At 39.6% G+C, this 20059-nt stretch overlaps 1 protein-coding gene across 4 annotated transcripts; it reads left to right on the forward strand.

Annotated features, from left to right (window-relative positions):
* The first annotated feature begins 302 nt into the window (after window positions 1-302).
* On the forward strand, window positions 303-20031 carry ppp2r3b (protein phosphatase 2, regulatory subunit B'', beta). 4 transcript variants are annotated; one of them, XM_082508310.1, is made up of 15 exons: window positions 303-503; window positions 920-1313; window positions 10471-10656; window positions 11032-11135; window positions 11786-11888; window positions 13213-13287; window positions 13375-13461; window positions 13730-13886; window positions 14536-14584; window positions 14671-14760; window positions 14866-15041; window positions 15668-15786; window positions 15886-15992; window positions 16796-16840; window positions 17762-17861. In XM_082508310.1, the coding sequence occupies exons 2-14, from the start codon at window positions 960-962 to the stop codon at window positions 16809-16811; spliced, it is 1623 nt and encodes a 540-aa protein (XP_082364436.1). In that variant the 5' UTR covers window positions 303-503; window positions 920-959; the 3' UTR covers window positions 16812-16840; window positions 17762-17861. The 4 variants fall into 4 exon arrangements, with proteins under 4 accessions (XP_082364436.1, XP_082364435.1, XP_082364438.1 ...); XM_082508309.1 differs by lacking the exon at window positions 16796-16840 and having other exon boundaries at window positions 304-503; window positions 17762-20031; XM_082508312.1 differs by lacking the exons at window positions 303-503; window positions 920-1313; window positions 16796-16840 and adding an exon at window positions 1670-1772 and having other exon boundaries at window positions 17762-20031.
* The last annotated feature ends 28 nt before the right edge of the window (window positions 20032-20059 follow it).

Raw genomic sequence — 20059 nt, forward strand, 5'->3', positions numbered from 1 at the left:
ACAGTCATAAAAATGAACTTATTAAACTTAGGAGATGAAATCATTGGACGTTAATAAGTCCAAGTCGACGGGCTACGGCCTAGTTTCTTTGAAAACACTTCTAATACTTACTGAGACAGACTTGGCAGTAAGGCTTTTGTTGTTACTTATAAATGAGAATACTACAGTGTTAGAATAGGCTTATGTAGCGGGGGAAATAGAACCATTATATGAGAAATACTTCCACACTTCTAAATTTTAACAGGTGTGCGTCAGCTCAAGTGCTTACTGACTCCGCGGAGAGTGGACGATCTCGCGATAACGCTGTGTGGTTACCAGGGGAACGAGAGCCTGAAAAGTTGTTCCTGTCTGCTGTGTTTTCTCCCAGAGAAATGAATGTCACCGGATTTTCGATGGTGCTTTTATTTTTGACTGTTAGCCGAACGTACGCTGAGTATCATCGCTTATGAAGGAAATGTAGAGTCATATTAACGTGTTTTGCATTGCTGTCCATTCACGGCAAGGTGGGTGCATTTATTGGCTAGTTGGCGCTAGCTGCTAAAGCTATAGTAGCTAAACCTGTTGTAGTCCCCGTTCTTCCATAGAAGGATAGGTTTAATTAACAGAAGCTTTTGAAATGTTTACTTTATGCAGCCGTTTTTGACGTGTGGTGGATTAAAATTGGCTGGAAACATTATTGAAGTCATATGGGATTTCCACTTTCGCCTATGGGCTAAAGCATTGACGCTTCGCGCTAAATTTCAATAACATGAGTGAGTGTTGGTTTGTACTCAAAGCAAGGGCTACTGCTCGTGTCATGTTTTTTTGCTCAGTGACCTACTCAGCGCCGCTGCTCTGACAGTTTCGTGTCATCTATGGACGTTGTGTGGGAGGCAGATATTGGTGGTGTGAGTTTAAAGATGCTTTTAATTCTTCGCAGGTACGGTCATCAGAGGAAGCTTTAGACGACATTGCCCAAAATGCCGTCACCACAAGTTCTCCAGCCGGTTCTTAAAATGAAAGTAGACGAGCTATTTCTCAACTGGTTGAGTGATCCTACAACTCAGTCAATACTCAAAAATTATCTTGATCTAATCAAAAGTGGACAGCCTATTGAATTAGGTACTGGGGACGCTCCTGATAAAAGGTCGTTAAGCTTCAATGAAAACAACAATGTGGCATCACAGAAGAACCTGGCAGAGAAGAGGCCTGCTCCCTTAAGTACACCTTTCGGCACCCCATCTACCAGTACCCTGCCTTCCCGAAGTAGCAGTAACACCAGAATGACTGGACCAAGTGGAAGAGTACTACGGAGATCTCTCAGCACAAAGAAGGTAAACTGTGTATTCGAACAATAACTCCAAAAAATATTTTCCATGTTTTTTAGTAAGCATTTAACTAATTGTTGAAAATTTAAGCCAAAAGGTCTTAAGGTGCCACAGGAAAAAATCCACAAACATACTAAGATCCACTAAACAAGGAGTTCTGCATTGTGCCAGCTGTTAGTCCGTTTTTTTGTTTTTGTTTTTTATCCTAAAGGCATTACACTGCAGACAGTTTTTGATTTACTAGTATGAAAAACAAGGTGTGCCACCCTGTTCTTTTTCTTCCTGAAACCACCTTGAGGTACTTGAGGGTGTGTTGCACAATGATTTGAATATTTTAAACTCTTTGCATACCGATAGTAAACATGTATTTAAAAGTCGAAAGGGGAACCTCTCTTTGCTTTCTGGTAAGCCAACTATAAAGCAATCCTGGCTTGGCATTTTTTTACACAACAGCTTATCAGTCTGGTAAGTTTATCTTTATAGTTTTAATGCACTTATTTGTATGTTTAACTGGCAGTTTATCTGCATATCTTTTTAGTATTGTGCAATCCATACAGTAACCTGAAATTAAATCCATATTTGCACATTTAAACCAAGGTTTTCGTGGCACAGAATGGGCCTTTTGGTGGGGCAGCAGCAAAGCGAGTATGATGTGGAACAGGAAATGCAGTCTCTATGTGTCACCTTATTTGATAGAAAACTATGGGTTTTCTTGTTATTTCTGACCATTTTAGGATCAAATAATGTTTATCTGGCTCATTAAACTCTAATTAATTAAACTAGCTGAAATCATAAACTGTTGATTTTCCAGTCAGTAATGACCCAAACAACTGCTATGCTATTGTGAGTTAAATGAATGACGTACAAACTTAATGTACTTGCAAAAAGGACATGTCTGAGCTTGAAATTCTGGGTCAGTGTTAAAAATGCTAATTTAGCCAAAAGTGGTAGAGTTTTTGGGGCCTTTTTTGTTGTTGTTATTGTTTAGTTTTCCTTTTTGCAACATGGAAACAAGGGAGAAAAAAGAAACTTCCCTCTTCATCACACTTTATTAAACAAGATCTAAAACAACTTTTAACCAGTGCAACACTAATGCAACACACTAGATAAACATTGGCTTCTGCCACTGATAATTTACTTTAGCATCGAAATATCTCACATGAAAAGTTCGTAAACATTAATGTTATCCTCCTCCTAGTTACTTTTTTCCAATCTAAAAAAAAAATTCTGTTTTAGTCATAAGTTGAGCTTTGTCATACAAAGCATACATGTCCCGTTTAATGCTACTTCTAAATGGACATAGTGTGGATTTCACTTATATTTGCTTAACATCTGTCTTTGCAATGTTTTTTTTGTAATTCTTTTTTAAATTCTGTATTAACACTGATTTAATTGTCAAGTTTCCCTTACTTGTATGTTCTGGGATCTCTGTTTGCTCTCACTGGCCACAAGAGGATGCTGAGTGACCTACAGCATCAAAGACATTTAGAGGCTGTCCACTCTACCCAGTCACAGTGGAGCCTTCTTGTCTGTAGGCGTATGTAGTGATTATTAGTCAAATACTTTCCAAATGTTCAGGCCTCACCCATGAATTAGTGTGGTATGAGAAGTGGGAGTGTCTGAACCTAGCCTGTCCCTGGCGCTCTGGTTACTTCTTTCAGTCTGTGTGCTGTACTTCTTACTGTGCTGGGTCCAAGGTGCTTTGCTTTGGATTGTTTAGATTATGGCCTAAAAACAATCTACACAAAATAGTTAGCTGCCCGTAAATATTTTGTATATCTGCTCAAGGACTCATAATCTGTTAGGATGAGAAGTGCAACGTGAAAGCCTAGAGTAGTGATAGATTGTGGACATTAGTGCATGTGATGACAGTGAGACAGCCTGAGACAGCTGGAGGCATACGGTCCTCAGGACCCCACCTCCTGCATGTTAGTGACATGCTAAAGAGGTGCATGAGGAGATCTTCAAGTAGACATGTAAAATAACAGAGCAGGAGAATGAGATCTAATGTTTGTTTCAACTTACATGTTTATATATTAGAAACATGACTAGCAGGACCAGTTGTAGCACTAGTGGTAGTATGTTATAAAATAAATAACTATGCTTAACTATGGTCTTACAACTTACTGCACAGCCTTATAGGCACAGATAAACAGCGTATTTCAATAGAGGACAATAAAATGAAATTAACTAATTAAATGTCCATCAGTTTTATCTATTATAAATTTTGGGGTTGAGGTAAAACCTCATTCTTCATAGCTATAGTTGATTATTTAATAGCCTGACCACAAGAGGAAGTGTGGATTGTAGAGTCACTCTTTGAAACTAGAGTAATCGATTATCTTTAACTGTCTATCAGGGGCTTTCTTTGTTTCTGTTCTTTATCTTGAGCCTTAATCATTTGAACAGTTGGAGGGTTGAATCTAAACTTTTGGATATTTGCATACATACACACACACACACACGCACTCTCACACACCACTGTGAAATTTGCCCGCTAATGCCCTCTCTCCGCTGATCAATCAGTTATAAGGCAACTGCTGGGCAGTTTGTATATTCTGCTGTGATGTGTCATGGCATGTGGTCACACTGTGTCACTCAATATTAGAGGGATTGTGAGGGTGAATAAATGCAATACTTCTATTTTAAGACAACAAAATGAATTCCTGCATACAGATGCATTCTTCAAAGGATTACTAAAAAATTCGATTTATGTCACACTGATGCAGCCTGGAACAGCTGGTCTGACTTTGACATCAGACACTGATATAGATAGCCTTGGTTCCCTTGTGCTGGCATTGGATACCCAGAACTCTGCCAGTGAGATGAGGTGTGGCAGCACATTCATCTTCTGCGTAATTTCCTTTGAAACTGCTTCCATTAGATGCTGCTCATTGTCAGGATATGTAGTCGCAGGTCTTTTATTTACACTATGTACAGTAAATATCAGCTCTCCCGTGAATGCTTGGCTTTCAGAGCTGCTGTGTAGCTCAACACGTAAAATCACTTCAGTGTTAGGAGTCCAATTGGTCAAACAGTGAGTTATTGAAATATAGGGCAGTGAGAGCACATTGCATTTGAGAGTTTCACTTTTTTTTCTGTTCTCCGCATCTGCATTTGGTATATCGTGCATTTCTTAAGACATCTTTTTAAAACATGCTTGGTTGCACTCAGCAACATAGAAGCTATTTGAAGCAGGGGGTCTGGGGTCACGTTATCAGTTGTCTGACCTGTCAGAGAGCACCAGGTGTTAAAGTGTTTCCCGCAAGTGCTATTATTTTGGAGTCTCAGTCATTTGTGCGTCAACGTTGTACAATAGCAAATGTTGTTTTTAACTAGTACTGTGAGCTTTCTGTAAAACTACAGGATGCATTGAAAGCATATTTCTTCAGTGGTGGCATCTCCTACTTTCATGAGATTTGAATATCTTGATAAAAAGTGTAATTGTTTGACATATTAATTCCTATTACCTAGTTATGCCATTAATGTCAAAAAAGTACGGTACATCAACATTTTATCATCCTGCTTAAATATCTTATGGTGCCAATAGAAGAAAAAAACTTTACAAACTTCCTTTACAACCTAATCTTTAAACAAACAGACTGCAGTGCTGTTATACAAGTACCGGTGTGCCTGTGTCTCAGCTACAGCTTCTTCCTTTGCTCTACTTCTTGTTCATATTGGTTACATTGATTTTCATTCAAATATCTAGGTTAGACTGCTATGACATTTGTTACTCACATCATGTTCTGTCTGTGACCACTGTGTTATCAGTTACTCAGTTGAATGTCTGACAAATATTCACATGTATCCCAAATCCCCATCATAGATGGTCTAACTCAAATCCCAGTTGTGGGGATTTGAGTTAGAGCTTTCTGGATTTCACTGCAACACTGGCTTTGTTCTCATTCTGTGAACAAGCTGTGGCTCTACCAAAGGGTTGTGATGGTTTAAGTCGCCACTGATTGGATGTAGAAATCATGTCACTGTCAGATAGGATTGGTGGGTTTGGTCTCTTGAATATCATAGTTGTAGAGTATGAGTCTGCTGAAGCCCATCTAAAATCCACCTTCATCTTGCCATCTGAGTGCTTGAAATGCTAACACGTAGATCTGCCAGAGGTCTCTAACAGTGAACAGTGTGTTTCATAATCTCATCTGTAATTCGGTTAAGTCAACATGACTTAACATATTGTTGTGTACAAATCAGATTTCACAGTTTAGAGATTGGACACATTATGGGGTCAGCTTGAGTTTTCCTGCTTTTCTGATTACTAAGTGACCCATCAGCCCGGGGATGTTTAGCAGCTTGTCTGTAAGATAGTTGCCTCTCAAGGTGCTGTTCAGACAACTTTCCTGGAGTGGCCCTAAGATGATTTAGTTTGTTATAGCGCCTGCTGGAGCTCGTCTTATCTAGTTAATTAAAAAGCACAAACTTTATACAGAACCTGTGCACCATCACTTCTCACACCCATGGGGTTATTTTTACATGTGTAAAACAACACATTGTTATCCCTGCTGTGTCGTGATGGCTCTGTTTATGGAACAGACTTCACATTTTGTTTGCTTATGCAAAAATAGACTGAACAGTAGATGAGAGTTCAAGCTTGAATCTGGTCAAGGGTTTGTTGGGGTGTTTTTGTTTTGTTTCTTTTGGTTGTGCTTTCCTTTCTACGTTTCATTTGTATTGAGAGCATCAGCAAAAGGCAGCTGATGTGAAATGAATGTATACAAACAGCTTATCAAGCAGCAGCAGCATCCTGTAGGGAAGACGCCAGGGACTGGGACTGAGCAGAAACCAGTGGAAAACTGTGGAGTCCTGTCATCTAAAAATACAGTGGGTGTGCTTTTAGTTTCTATGGACAATGCCATTAACAGATACAGGTTTATTTACATAGTCTTCTGATGCGGACATTTCTATGACATTTCTGTTTGATTAGCTACTTGCATGAGAAGGTGTTTAGGCGTTGGGCTTTGCCCTGTCTACAATCTCTGCAGTCAACGCAACTCTACAGCTGTTAGATCAGTGCGTTTATGGAGAATTGATGTAATTGCCGTCATTTCAGGATAACAGCAATCGGAAGTAGATGTTTGTTTGAGGACTAAAGATACACTCATGTTTTTCCAGATCTAGTTTCTTGGATTGCCCAAACAGTGCTTGGTGGTGCTTTTAATAGGCACGGACTGGTTCGGTCATCAGTCTTTGAATTTGGCATGTCCCGTTGCCTCGCTCTGTTGCCCATCAACTATAATAAGATGTGGAATGGCTGGCAGCCTAAGCTTGCGAAGGGAAGGCAAAACAAAAACCACCAGAAGACAGCATGCAGAACGTATGGGGAAAATGTATGGCTGTCTAGATATGATCTGATGAGTGGACCCTTGTTTTCTGTCATTAAATAGTAAATACCCTTCTTATTTACTTTACATACCCATGCATCAGTAGCTTGTTCTGGCTCAATCTCTTTTTGTGATCTATGCTTGGAGGCAAATTTAGTGACAGTAGAAGTAATATGCAGCTTTCATTATATTCCATCACTTCAGGGGTTTATTCTGAATTTTCTCATTAGCACCCTGATGCCTTTTAAAGAATAAGGGGGTCAGTTTCCCAAGTTTTTTGTTTTGTGGAAGCTTTCAGAAGGAAAACCATTTAGCTTGAACAGTGTGACATTGTCATATGGAGATCCATCCTGTAGTTGAACTCTGGCGACTGCTAGCTGCAACAACAGGTCTGTCTCTTTACATAACCTTCAATGAGGACTCAGGAATGCAAACTGGAAAGGGCAGATCCATTGAACCCCCTCCCATCCCACACATACACTAGGTGACTCCCACACACATGCACCCAGTTCTTCCTTATCTCCCCAGCAGCTTTGAGGCAAGGGCTCCCTGACACTGCTGCGTCTGTGTGTGTGCGTGTGCATGTTGGGTAGAGGCTGGGACAGAGCAGCAGGCTGAGCTGAAATTGTGAGACCAGATCTGGAATGGGAGAGAGAGTCACAGTAGCAGCTGCTCTCATGCATTAAGTGGCTCTCACTCAAACGGAGGACAACCACAGGGACATACGCACAGAGAAGCTTCACTGCTTCCACTGCCTTTTAACTTACAGTGGTGACTGCATGGTCAAGGGGATAACGCTGGATTGAGTGTTGTTTATGTTTATGTGTTCCTCGTCCTGTGTGGAGCGAGGATGAGGATGAAGGAGCTATCCCTGCGTCAGGACCCTGACCTGAGGAAGGAGCTGGCTCTGCTGGCACGTGGATGTGACTTTGTTCTGCCCTCTCGGTTTAAGAAGAGGCTGAGAGCCTTCCAGCAAGGACAGGCAGGTGTTTGTGTGAGTGTATGCTGTGTCAAACAGGCTTTGCTGGCCTTTCAGTGAGGGGACAGGTCTATTAATGTTGACTGGTATTTATGGGCTTACTTTCTTGGTATTCAGATGTCACTGTAGCACAATTACTAATTAAAGTACAATAACGGATTAGGCAAATAAAGGCAAAGTAGTAGTTAAGTCTTTTTCTGGGCATACTGTAAACTTTGCTTTCACGCACAGCTGTGTCATGTGAAATATTGTTGTGCAATCAGTTCTTCTTTTTGTTAATGAAGGTATTCTTCATTTGTACGGAGATGTAGGAAATTTAAGCGTACTGGATGGTGTTTCATCTTTTGTGGTATGTTATGCACAGCTGCCTCTCTGTCCTCTTTCAGACCACATCATGGGGAATATGTAAAATGTCATGTGGCTTAGCAGTTGTGCTCAAGAGCTTTGCTAGCGGTTAGCATGAAGTGAGAGAAAGAGGGGACAGTGCGGGGCAGGGCAACGGGAGATGTTTATGTCCTTTTATAGCCATGGCTCACACCAACACAGTTGACAAGAGCGGAGGATCAGCAGCATTCATCATTTATTAGAGTACAACAAAACATTTTCAGACAGTACTAACAGTCATATAAGTAGAAGCTGGCAAGGAAAGATTTACCATCCTGTTATGTTTAGATCTGTAATTTAAGGCCTTTCTAAGCTATTGTTGAATGTTTTATTGTTACAGTCATGATGTTACATGGAGACTTAGTCTAATAAACTTTGGGTAGAATACATGTTTGACCAAAAGAAACAGCAAGATGTTATTTTTGGTGTCTTAACTGAGCAAAGTGTGGGTGTGTTTATGTAGTTATTAGAGGCCTCACAAAATGATTCGGTTAGAGCATTGTTGACTCATTTGAATAGTCTTTGAGAATGACGATTGAGAGCAAAGTATAGTCTGCTCAGGCTGTATTTAGTAACTGGGTTTTTGTTTTGTTTTTTAAATGTAACCTTTATTTATACAGGTAGTCCCATTGAGACTCACTGTCTCATTTACAAGAGAGACCTGTTTCAAACAAACATTAAAATTACAACAATAATAAAATGGCAATAAAATAGCAACAATAAGAAGTAGTCTAATGTTTACACAGTCATTCAAGTTCTTAGTGATGATTTTACAAGGTAATTTGTACGTCTTTTAAAGTCTGCATAGTGATAAGTGCAGCATAACAACTCATTTGGCACTGAGCGCGTTGTCTTTTTATGTGTAAGGCTCATAGCACCGTGTGAGTGACACAGTGGTCATTTTTATCAGTGAGTTTGATATCTTCCTAATATGCCAGCTATGCTCTGTTGGTGTGGTCAGTTGGATTCACTGTGACATTCCTGGACATAATATTATGTCTCCATTGTTAGAATAGAGAATATGTTATTTTCCATAGTCAGGAAACACATGTTTTCATGGTTAAACAAAGCATAAATGAACAAAATAATATTATACAGCACAAGCAACCAAGCTCTGACAATAAAAAATGATGTTTTCTGCCTGGGATCATAGTAATAATAACAGACACAGACGTATGCAAGCTCCAACATAAAGGCAGGTTTTTATATCACTTAGGAAACTGCACAAACACAAGCATCGAAGGTGAATACATTCATTTCAAGCCACTAGCCTCTGCTGTGTTCAGAGTATATCCCTGACTTAATCCTGTTTCAGTTTTGTTTCTTGCCTATAATATCCTGCCAATAAAACAAATAAACTTTATTTGTATAACATTTTTTTCAAGACATAACTCTAAAGTGCTTCGTAGAACAGAATAAAATAGATCACAGTCAATAATAAAGAAGAAAAATACCCACAGCTAAAACAAAAACAAATAAAAAAGGCAGGCTTTCATTTTTCTGTTTTTAAAAAGCTGTTGCTCTCCTTTTGAGGCACACATTCATAACATTGCAGTCCGAAACTCATTTAGTTCCTCAGCTGTGTTTCCCTCCACTAAAGACAACCATAGTGGCCGTAGACGAACAGCACTCGTTTAAGTGATAACACTGTCACTCGTGATTTACTTGGGTACTTGAAAGAGCCATCCATAACATCTGCCATGAACCATGTTTGATAGTGTGCCTCTCCATTTACATGCATTTATTAGGAAGCTTGTAGTAAAATCTTGCAATTATTTTTTTCACTTCTCTTTACATGGATCCTAACATTTAAGATAAAATCTTGAAATTCTGTGTTTTCCTTAAGTGGAAACAAAAGTAGAGCAGTTTTAAAATGACTTATTAAAACACACTTGTTGTTTTAAGTCACCATGTTTACATCTGAATCACAGTGCACAAAGATTGCAAGACTAAATTTAGTATAATACCCTATTGTAGTTGGCCACAGGTAGCCTGTAATCATTATTCAGTACAAACTGCTCATTCTCCATTAAGATTTCAAACAAAACACCCTTTAGACCAATCATTTGACTAATGTAGCACAAGTTGTCCACATCATGACTATAGACTTCTACTATCTGCAGATTTCTAAATCCAGTCTAAAGCCCTAAATTCTTAAATCCTTTTGACACTGTTTCATAAATAAATGATTATAAGTTACAAACACTGGTAGATATTATTTATCTTTTAGTGAATTTGTATTGGAGCAAAATGTCAATCACATGAATAATTGTGATTGCTGAGTAGTCACAACTCTTCCCTGATGGCCTTTGGGCTGCTGAGAGGTATAGTTACATGAATGCCAGCAATGTGTAGAGTTTGTGTTCAGACGAGCCTCGAGCTCATGCTGGAATACTTGAGCTGAGTGGTCTTAGCCTTTGCTAGCATCAGCCGCTAACTGCTTGTTTCTCTGTGTTCATCCCAGGCTCAGGTGAGGACGGAGGAGCCAGTCACCACAGCACTGAGTGAAAGCATTCCCAAGTTTTACTTCCCACAGGGCCGTCCCCAAGCCAACCTTAACATTGACGGCCTCATTTCCAAAATTGAGAAAATATTTTCCCAATTCCCAAATGAAAGAGCCACCATTGAGGATATGGGGCAGGTTGCCAAGGTGAGTAGATAATTTGTAGCATGGAGCTGCCACACAGCAAATTATTTTCATTAGTGCCATTTAGCTCCTGACTGTACGAATGTTTGCTGATGTTTAAAACCTCCTGGAAAAATATTATTTCCGTGACCTTGAAGAAGGTTGGTGATGGTCAGAGGGGAACCTGAGTAAAGAGAGCAATGACAGCTAGGTTTCCTCTGGGAAGTCTTTAAACCGTGAAACACTCATTCTGATTCTGATGTCTTTTCACTATTCATTTCTGCATTAATGGTCACATGTGTTTTGTGGAGTTTGCATTTCTATTTAATCTTTCTCCTCTATCTTCTCTAAATCCTGATCACACACTACCCCGTTTCTTCTGCCACCTTGTCTCCATAGGCCTGTGAGTGTCCCCTCTACTGGAAAGTGCCATTGTTCTGCTCAGCTGGAGGCGACAGGACGGGCTTCGTGTCCGTTCACAAGTTTGTGGCTATGTGGAGAAAGTAAGACAATAGCTTCTCTTATTGTCACTAGACCACTGGTGCATTCACTCACAGCCAAATGGCTTAAACAATCTCCTTTGAACAATGATGACCACTCGCTGGGAATAACATACACTGCTATTATCTCTGCTGTTATTGCATTTTCCTTTTCATTCCTAAACAAAAATCTTTGCCCTCATAAACATCACAAGGGGAAAGACCCTCTGTATACATACAGTGTATAAATGAAAACATCCTTTCAGTGTCTTTCTACGTGAAACTGAAAGGAATACCAAGGGGCTTTTATACTGGTGATTTGCACTGAATGTGGTTGTGTGCAATAGGCATGCTCTTGTATTAATATCTTAAGCCTCCAGAGAACTGGACAGACTTACCCTTTGACTTTAGCTCATGACTGAGCCATTCTTAGAAGAGGCCACAACAGACACTCCCATTATTTTTGAGTTGCTACCATAACACTCCATGCTTATAATCACCCAGCAGCGATACAGAATCTTAATTTCAGAATGTATTATACTTTCACATAAGCACTTTTTAGTACAACATTGTCAAACTTATGCTTTTGAAGGAATGATAAAACAGACAGAGGCAACTTAACAGCCAAAGTGGGAGTAACCTTGTAACCATCTGTTCTCTCTTTTCTCCTCCAGAACTCTGCTGACCTGTCATGATGACGCTTCTAAATTTGTGCACCTCTTGGCCAAGCCTGGCTGTAATTACCTGGAACAAGATGACTTTATTCCATTCCTGCAGGTACTGGCTGTAGCACACCCAGGGAGAGGGCTGGATTTGGCAGTGTGGGATGGCAAAATAGCATTGGCTTGGGTGGTGCAAACTGGACGTATGTTTTTAGACTGCCCTGCTGAGACTGTGCTTTTTCATGTGGCGGAGGGCTAATTCAGCCACCTTACTGTAAGCTTGGAATATAGTGTTATGAGAGAAGAGTCTCCTGATAGAGATGAAAATGTGGCTCATGTTATAAATGCATTATGGTACTAAAATAGTCACAAAAACCTGGACTTATGGTTCATTTATTGTCCTCAAAAGAGAGGTTTAATTGACTGTTTGGAAATTCTTACCATGTGGACCTGCTGTGGCGGCTATTTGTATTCGCATCCCAGCTGACAAGCTGTTGGTGTGCCACACACGCCCCACCCTACACCTGATTCATTTTCATGCTGGCAGAAGTGGCGATCTGAGCTGAACGCCCGTTAGCATACCACCAGAGATGCCTTGTGGCTCACGCCGTTTAATTTGTGTGGTTCCACTCAGCGAATCGCCTTTGACTGTTTTGATGAATGAAAGGCGGATTGCAGTGGAGTAGATTTGACTGTCCCCGCCTGTTTCCTGTGCCCTGTGATTTATGTGTTTCTCTATGATTTAATTTCTCACAGTAAGAGTCAAAGAGGCACGACGACTGCCCTGAAAATAAGGCCTTTTAATTTCATTGCCGCCTTCACATTTATGTCAACAATTCTTTCCTCCAGTAGAAAGATGGGGAGTAGAATAAAGAAGCGACATGAGGGAGTTTCACGGCAAGAATATAGCTGCAGTGTTCACTTGAAATGCAGCACCCTCACTGTGACTTTATGGCGTTAGAAAGGAGAGAAGGTCACTCAGTAAACATGTTCTTTTTGGCCTTCCTAACACTTTGTTGTCAGTTAAAAAGGGCTCAAGCTCATCCCAAAACAAGTTGGACGAGAATTTTAAAAAATTTGTAAATCAAAGAAAATTCTGATTTCCTAAAAAGGAGAATTTCTTTACATAGCACTGTTTATAAACTATAAACACTGGCAGCTACTGATGTGTGAATCAGTTTTGTTCATTTTCATTCCTTCTTTGAAAGTCATGTGCTTTGTATACCTGTAAAGAAAGACAGATGTTGTCTGTCATTTAGCTGGTGCCTGGAAATAACTGCAGAATTTAACTGAGCGTATCTTTTTGTTAGTGCAGAAGGCATAGCGTGTCATCGGGGTGATCTTTATCGCTTGGTTGTTTGTTTATTTTGTTTTTGTTTGGCTTTATAAATCAAGCAGAGTAACATCAAAGTGAGCTGGTTTGTTCTTTATGTTCCCAGGATGTAGTGAACTCACACCCGGGCCTGGCCTTTCTAAAAGAGGCACCAGACTTTCACTCGCGATACATCACAACGGTATGCCTTAATTATACACCACTGCACTTTGTAGTGAAACACGGAAATGGCATTATCTCAAAGATAAGACTGTCCATTGTTTTTCAGGTGATTCAGAGGGTATTTTACAATGTGAACCGGTCATGGACGGGGAAAATAACATGTTCTGAGCTCAGGAAGAGTAACTTTCTCCAGGTATTTATTCACATACTCTGCTTTTTTTTTTTTTTTTAATTTAAACAGATGTATAATAACCATTTCTCTCAATTTGTTTGGACTCTAAAACATCTCACATGTTTTTTTTTCTCTTTTCAAAAAATAATAATGAAATCACATCAATATGGAAATGCATATTAACTTCAATTTTTGGGGGATGGGACTTTATAAACTGTTAAAAGAATCATTTTCAATAGTAACTGGTCTATAATCATAATGAGAGATTTTTCTACTTTCTGCTGGGTAGAACGTGGCGCTGCTGGAGCAAGAAGAGGATGTGAACCAGCTGACAGAGTTCTTTTCCTACGAACATTTCTATGTTATTTACTGCAAGTTCTGGGAGCTGGACACCGATCACGACCTCTACATAGACCAGAAGGACTTAGCAGGACACAATGACCAAGGTGCACAAACACACCCCTGCCTTTTTTAAATCATTAGTTTGGTCAATATAGTTTTTTCTTTATGTCCCATCAACATGTATTTTGTAAAAATGCATACAGAAGATAGAAGAGGAGTGCTCAGCCTCATCAGAACCAAATGAACTCTGCTTAAGTCTTGCTGCCAGTGGCAGCACAGTCAGTAGGCTGAAACTACATAGAACAAAAAAAGGCATTTGTAAATGTTATTGGGTCCGTCCGGGCTTACTCCTCACAAAACAAACACACAGCCAGGAAAAAAAGATTTGTCTTTGACACTTCCTCCCCACACACTCCACACCACATGTTCTTGGTTGATGGTCTGTGAGTGAAGCAGGGGAAATGAGACACGAGATCAATAAGAGAGCAGCATATATACTCGATTCCAATGACGCCAAGTCTGGCACAATTTCTAACACCGTACAGTCGAAATGATGACCAGAGGATTTATAGCATTGTCAAGCTAAAAAAGAGCTGCACTAGCCAGTCTGGATTTACAGACTGTGAGAATGGATTACATGTGTTGTGAAAAAGTTGTATAGTAACTGAAGGAGCTGTTGCCTAAGAGGGAAAAGAGATATTTCTTCCAAACACAGTGGATTGGAAGTGACCCCTTTGTGTATTTGTTTTCCAGCCATTTCACAGAAGATGATTGAGAGAATATTCTCAGGAACAGTAACAAGGTAAATGTAATCAAGTTTAAAAAGATGAAAGTCTTATCTAGTCTCCACTGCCAGCTTTAATACTAGTTTTGTGTGTTTTCCGTCAGGGACAGACGAGTGTATAAGGAGGGGCGGCTGAGTTACGCTGATTTCGTCTGGTTCCTCATCTCTGAGGAAGACAAGAAGACTGACACCAGGTATCTTGACACTCAGCCACACTGATTGCGTCATCCTTTTGCTTAGAGGTTTCATCTGCGCTCATGTCTGGCCCCTCCTCTTTCACGTTATCTATGTCTGATTAGCATAGAGTACTGGTTCCGCTGTATGGACCTGGATGGGGACGGGGTGCTCAGCATGTATGAGCTGGAGTACTTCTACGAGGAGCAGTGCCAGAAGCTGGAGGCCATGGCTGTTGAGCCGCTGCCCTTTGAGGACTGCCTCTGCCAAATGCTTGACCTTGTCAAGCCTGAGGTCGAAGGTCAGACCTGTTTTACATTAATACACACTCAGACATTCACATTGTAGTTTGCACGCATGCCACAATCACAGTGGCATGCGTGCACACACATTTTGAAGCCAGGTCATTGATCATTATCTGAGGGGACACTGATAGATGAGAGACAGCTGCTGGTGTTATCCACAGTGTGATAGAAATTCGCTCCATCACTTTGTTTAAGTCACCAAGCAGCACAGCTTACTTAGGTGAAATTAAGTTTATGACCTGAATTGTTTTTTTTAAAAAAAAGTTTTGTTTTCAGATTTCTTCTTTCTTAATTTAATATAATCAAACAGGAAAGTAAACATTAAGTATAGTTTACCTTTTAAAGTATTTATTGTCCAAATAAGCAGTAGGGAAATCGTTATTTGCAGCCAGAGTTTGAAATATTGTCACCAAAGCCATACTCTGTTTTAATCTCCGGACAAAACACCACACCCATCCCTCCCTCCGCCCCAAGATGAGGCAAACCGTAAAAAGACTTAGTAGATGTTGTAGCTGGGTTACCAGTACTACTTCCTAGGCTAAACCTCATATAGACAGATACAAGTTACCTAATATCATAAACATAAATGTTCCATTTGAAGTAGCTGATTTTTGTCGTCCAGGTAAGATCACTCTGCGGGATCTTAAGAGGTGCAAGATGGCTCATATCTTCTTTGACACGCTCTTCAACATCGAGAAGTACCTGGACCACGAGCAAAAGGACCCGTTCTCTGTCATAAGGGTGAGCAAGATTGAATTCTGACTGGATGCCACCACATTTGACACAGCATCGTGTCTCGTTTTCCTGCCAGTGGATCATGTAACTTGTCGTGTTTTTAAGGACGTGGAGACGGACGGACAGGAGCTGTCAAACTGGGAGAAATATGCTGCAGAGGAGTACGACATACTGGTAACCGAGGAGGCAGGCAATGACCAGTGTAACGATGTGTAAGTGTGATGTTACTCACAGGTCTGCCAGAAATGGCAGCAGTTACAACCCAAGGTTCAGTTTTTCTCAAACATTTAGTTTTTCTTAAGCAAAGATAAAAGAAAAAAGGATTCACTTTCATGTCCACTCGTAGTCTTAAAAAAAAGTTCTTTTCTTCTTACAAATTCAAAATGCTTTTACATTTAGGACGGCACCAGAGGTCTCTGAAGTTTGATGATGAATAGCTGATGCAATATGATAAATTGGAATATGGTAGCTTTAGCCTCCTTGTTTGCAATTGGATGTTTTTTTTGTTCTCATTGGTGCAAAAAATGAGAATAAAACTGGGATTGATTTTGCTTGCAAGCCTGAACAACAGCAGCTGAAAGTCGTAGTGCCTCCAGTTTAATTTGAACTTTTCCCCTTTGAGGCAATTACTGATTATTTTATCCTTATTTGAGTATTATTAATGCCATCTGTATGATGGTTCCTTTAATGTAATCTGTTCACATAAGATGGAACATGAACTGTGGCTATTAGTAAGCATATATCTGATTACTTAAAGTTGTTTTGGACAGCAGGCACATAACCTTAAGCTTGACTATGTAAATCTAAAATTCATCATTATTATCAGTAAAGTCATTTTTCTGTGTGAAGAGTGAAAGTGTGCTGTAAAGTATTCACAGATGGCATAGATAAAGTCATAAGATGAGTGAGAGTGCACTGTGTTGTTAAGTTTTCAGGAGTCATGGCTCAATGCCGCCCTGAGAGCGAGTTTGTGATAAATGAGACTGTTGACAGCTATGTTGTGTGGCGGTTTTAGGAACACTACCGACTAAATCTAAAGCATGGCTGCTAACCAGAGCAGGTAAGAAACTGAGGGTGCCACCAGGGTTCAGCTGTTCTCCTCTTCTTCCTCTGGGAAAGTCTAGTCCTAAACCCACTCCTAGCGTCTACCTGTCCCATCACTGATCTGAGCATAGGGCAGATAATTGTAATGTCAGCCAGCAGGGTGTCATGATCGTGGCCACTGCCTGGACCTGGGAGTCTGTTTTTGAACCGGACACCTTCTGTTTTTATCCTTCTTCCTCTTAAAATAAGGGAATGAACTTTTTCCACCTCTGTTCATGCCTTGTGCTCCTGTTACCCAAGTTACTGAAAAAGTACTTTGACATTTTTGGGGAATATACTTTCTTGCTAAGAATTAGATGGGAATACTTGTTTCTCTAAATAAAGATCCAATCACCCTCACCCCTAAAGCTAATAAACTGATAAACTTTACAACTAAATCAAAGGAAAAATAATACAAATTTCTCGCTTGTTATATTGATATCCTGGTACATTAACTTCATCTAGCTCTCTGAAAGAAGGCAGATATATATATCAACCATGTCTCCAACGTTTCTGTAAATGTTGGTCAAATTCAGTTTTATTCTTGAATGACTTTGAATGACTTCTATGGGTCGAGGCCAGTATAGAAGCTGTGAAGAAGGAACAGGTGGAGGGGAAAATTGACTGGCCTCAGTCAATGTCAGAATGCATTCTGACGTTTTTAGAATGGAAATATGAGGCTTGATCAGCTGTTCTTTCCAAAGTTTCACTGTCACTGTTCTAAACTTTGCCTGTGAATTTTATCCCACATTGCTAAATTTGAAAGAACAGGAGGCCTGACAGCAAAGAAAAACTGGTCTGACTACTTCTGACTTCTGTTTCGTGACGGTTTAAAATGTGTTAAAGTATCTTTTCCCTGATGACACTGAGTGTTTTGTCTGTGTGTATTTTTGTTTAGGTATGAAAATCCGCTGAGCCCTTTAGGGCAGCACATCTCCAGTGAGCTGGGTCTGACAAAGAGACACTTCTTTGAGATCCCCACCCCGCACTGCAACCTGGACTTGGATGAATATGAGTATGACGATGACTTCGAATGATTTTTGTTTTTGTTTTTTATCCTGCAGTGTAGCTGCTGAGCACCTTCCACTCTCAGAAACACAAGTCATGCACCTGGGTTAGTGGACAAACATCACCAAACAGAGTAAACCAGAAAGATGCAGTCAAGCACTGCCAGAGTGCCATATTCTTTTTCTGCAAACAGATGGAGAAACGTGCATGCTGACACAGATTTGACAAAGAAGTCGTTAAAGTACAGACAGTAGTTCAATACTGAACCAGACGTTTTACATTTTCACACTTACAGTAAACAGCCCGGCAGACAAGATGTCACGAGTGAACACGTTAGACCTTTGCTCCCTCCCCACACATTAACAAGTTGTTTTCTGCATGTAATGGTTGGTCATCAATAATGTTTGGGGCAAGTTTTGTTTCATCTAAACATAAATGTTTTGAAATCAGTCACATAAAAATCACACACTGGAGCTCCGGGAGTTTTGATTGTTTGTTTTTTTTTTTCATTTTGTTTTGTATTTTGGACAAAAACCATGCTGATTGGATTCAGATATCGAACTTATTGGCTAGTCTTACATTCCAGTGATCACAACAAAGTGTTTTCTATATTGCTGTAAACTCGTCAGTGCAGTTGGAGGTTGCTGTAAATGCCAAACAAGCCACCGTTAAGCCTTCTGGACACACACACAGGCACACACACACACACAGCATCTGTTGTACAGACCTATATTCGTTATGACTTTAATGTGTGTGCGAGATGGGGTTATAATTTATTAGAGATAAATTTATAAATTAATGTAAATATTTATTTTGTGCTTGCTGTGCTGTAAATGTGATTTGAGCAAGTATTTTAGACCTTTTTTTTCTATGTCACAGAGTACTTCAGTTGACTACTTTGACAGAACAAAAGGAACCATTTTCAAATGTTTTGTGTTTCTTTAAATTAATAATAAAGCCTTGGTTAATGGAAGACTAAAGAAAACAGAGTGTGCAGTTTAATGTGGTGCGTGATGTAAAGAAATGCTTTTTGTTACGTTCAGTGTTGTACTTTATATGAAGGAAACATTTTTCCAGTCATCTGTTGTCCAGTTTGGGGGAGGTTGTGCAAATCATAGCTAGTTTTAGCTGACAGGAGTGGTCTTCTGCTGCTGTTCACAGATGCTTTTCTGCATACCTTGATTATAACAAGTTATTTGCGTTACTGTTGCCTTCCTATTCAAAGCAGTGTGGTCATTCTCTTCTGACCTCCGATATCAACAAGGAAGTTTCGCCCAGAGAACTGTGACTCACTGAATATTTTATCTTTTTAAGACCATCTGTAAACCATAGAGACCAGCTAATACTGGCACCAGCCTGTCTGGCACCAACAACCACGCCACACTCAAAGTCACTTAAATCCTTCCCATTCTTATACCCAATTTGAACTTCAGCAGGTTATCTTGTCCAGGTCCTGCACACACCGAATTGCTGATTTGGAAATTTGAATTAACGTGCGGTGAAAAAGATGTAGCTAACACAGTGGCTGGTAAGTGTATCTGTACCAGCTGAAAATTATCTATATCACATTTCAAGTGTTTGCGCTGTTTGTTAGTGATAAGAGAATATCATTTACTAGATTAACCAATGTTTCTGTGCACAACAATACATAAATGTACAGCTGTTTCAAAAAGTAACAAAGTGCTTGTTAACTTATTCCAAGTATAGAATATATTATTAACTTGAAGGCAATATTTTTTTTTAATTTACATTAATTGATATTAAATACATAAGTAGCAGGTATCAAAATAAAAACTACAATTCTTAACTGACCCTGTGTCCAATAGGAAAACTAAAAGAGAAAGTATTTAGTGTCATTTTTAAAAATCAAGTATTTTTTACAGTAAAGCTGTATGTTTAAAAATAATAATAATAATAATCTATGCACATACTGATACAAATGGTCCTCAAATTAAAGTGGTCTGTAAATCATAACACCAGATTAATCCTGGTGTTGGTCATTATTTTTCCATTAAAAGGCCAAAACCAACAATTTGTACTTCTGGTCCCTGAATCAGCCAGTTTGTATCACTCCACTCAAATCGCATGTACAGTTTCAGAAAATGTTCCATCTTTTTTTAAATGATCCCAAATTGGAATTTTTTTTTTTTTTTTTTTTTTGTAAGACAACCTCAGTTGTTTACTATAG

Source organism: Aulonocara stuartgranti (genome assembly GCF_965226115.1).
Source record: "Aulonocara stuartgranti genome assembly, chromosome: 16".
Taxonomy (NCBI): domain Eukaryota; kingdom Metazoa; phylum Chordata; class Actinopteri; order Cichliformes; family Cichlidae; genus Aulonocara; species Aulonocara stuartgranti.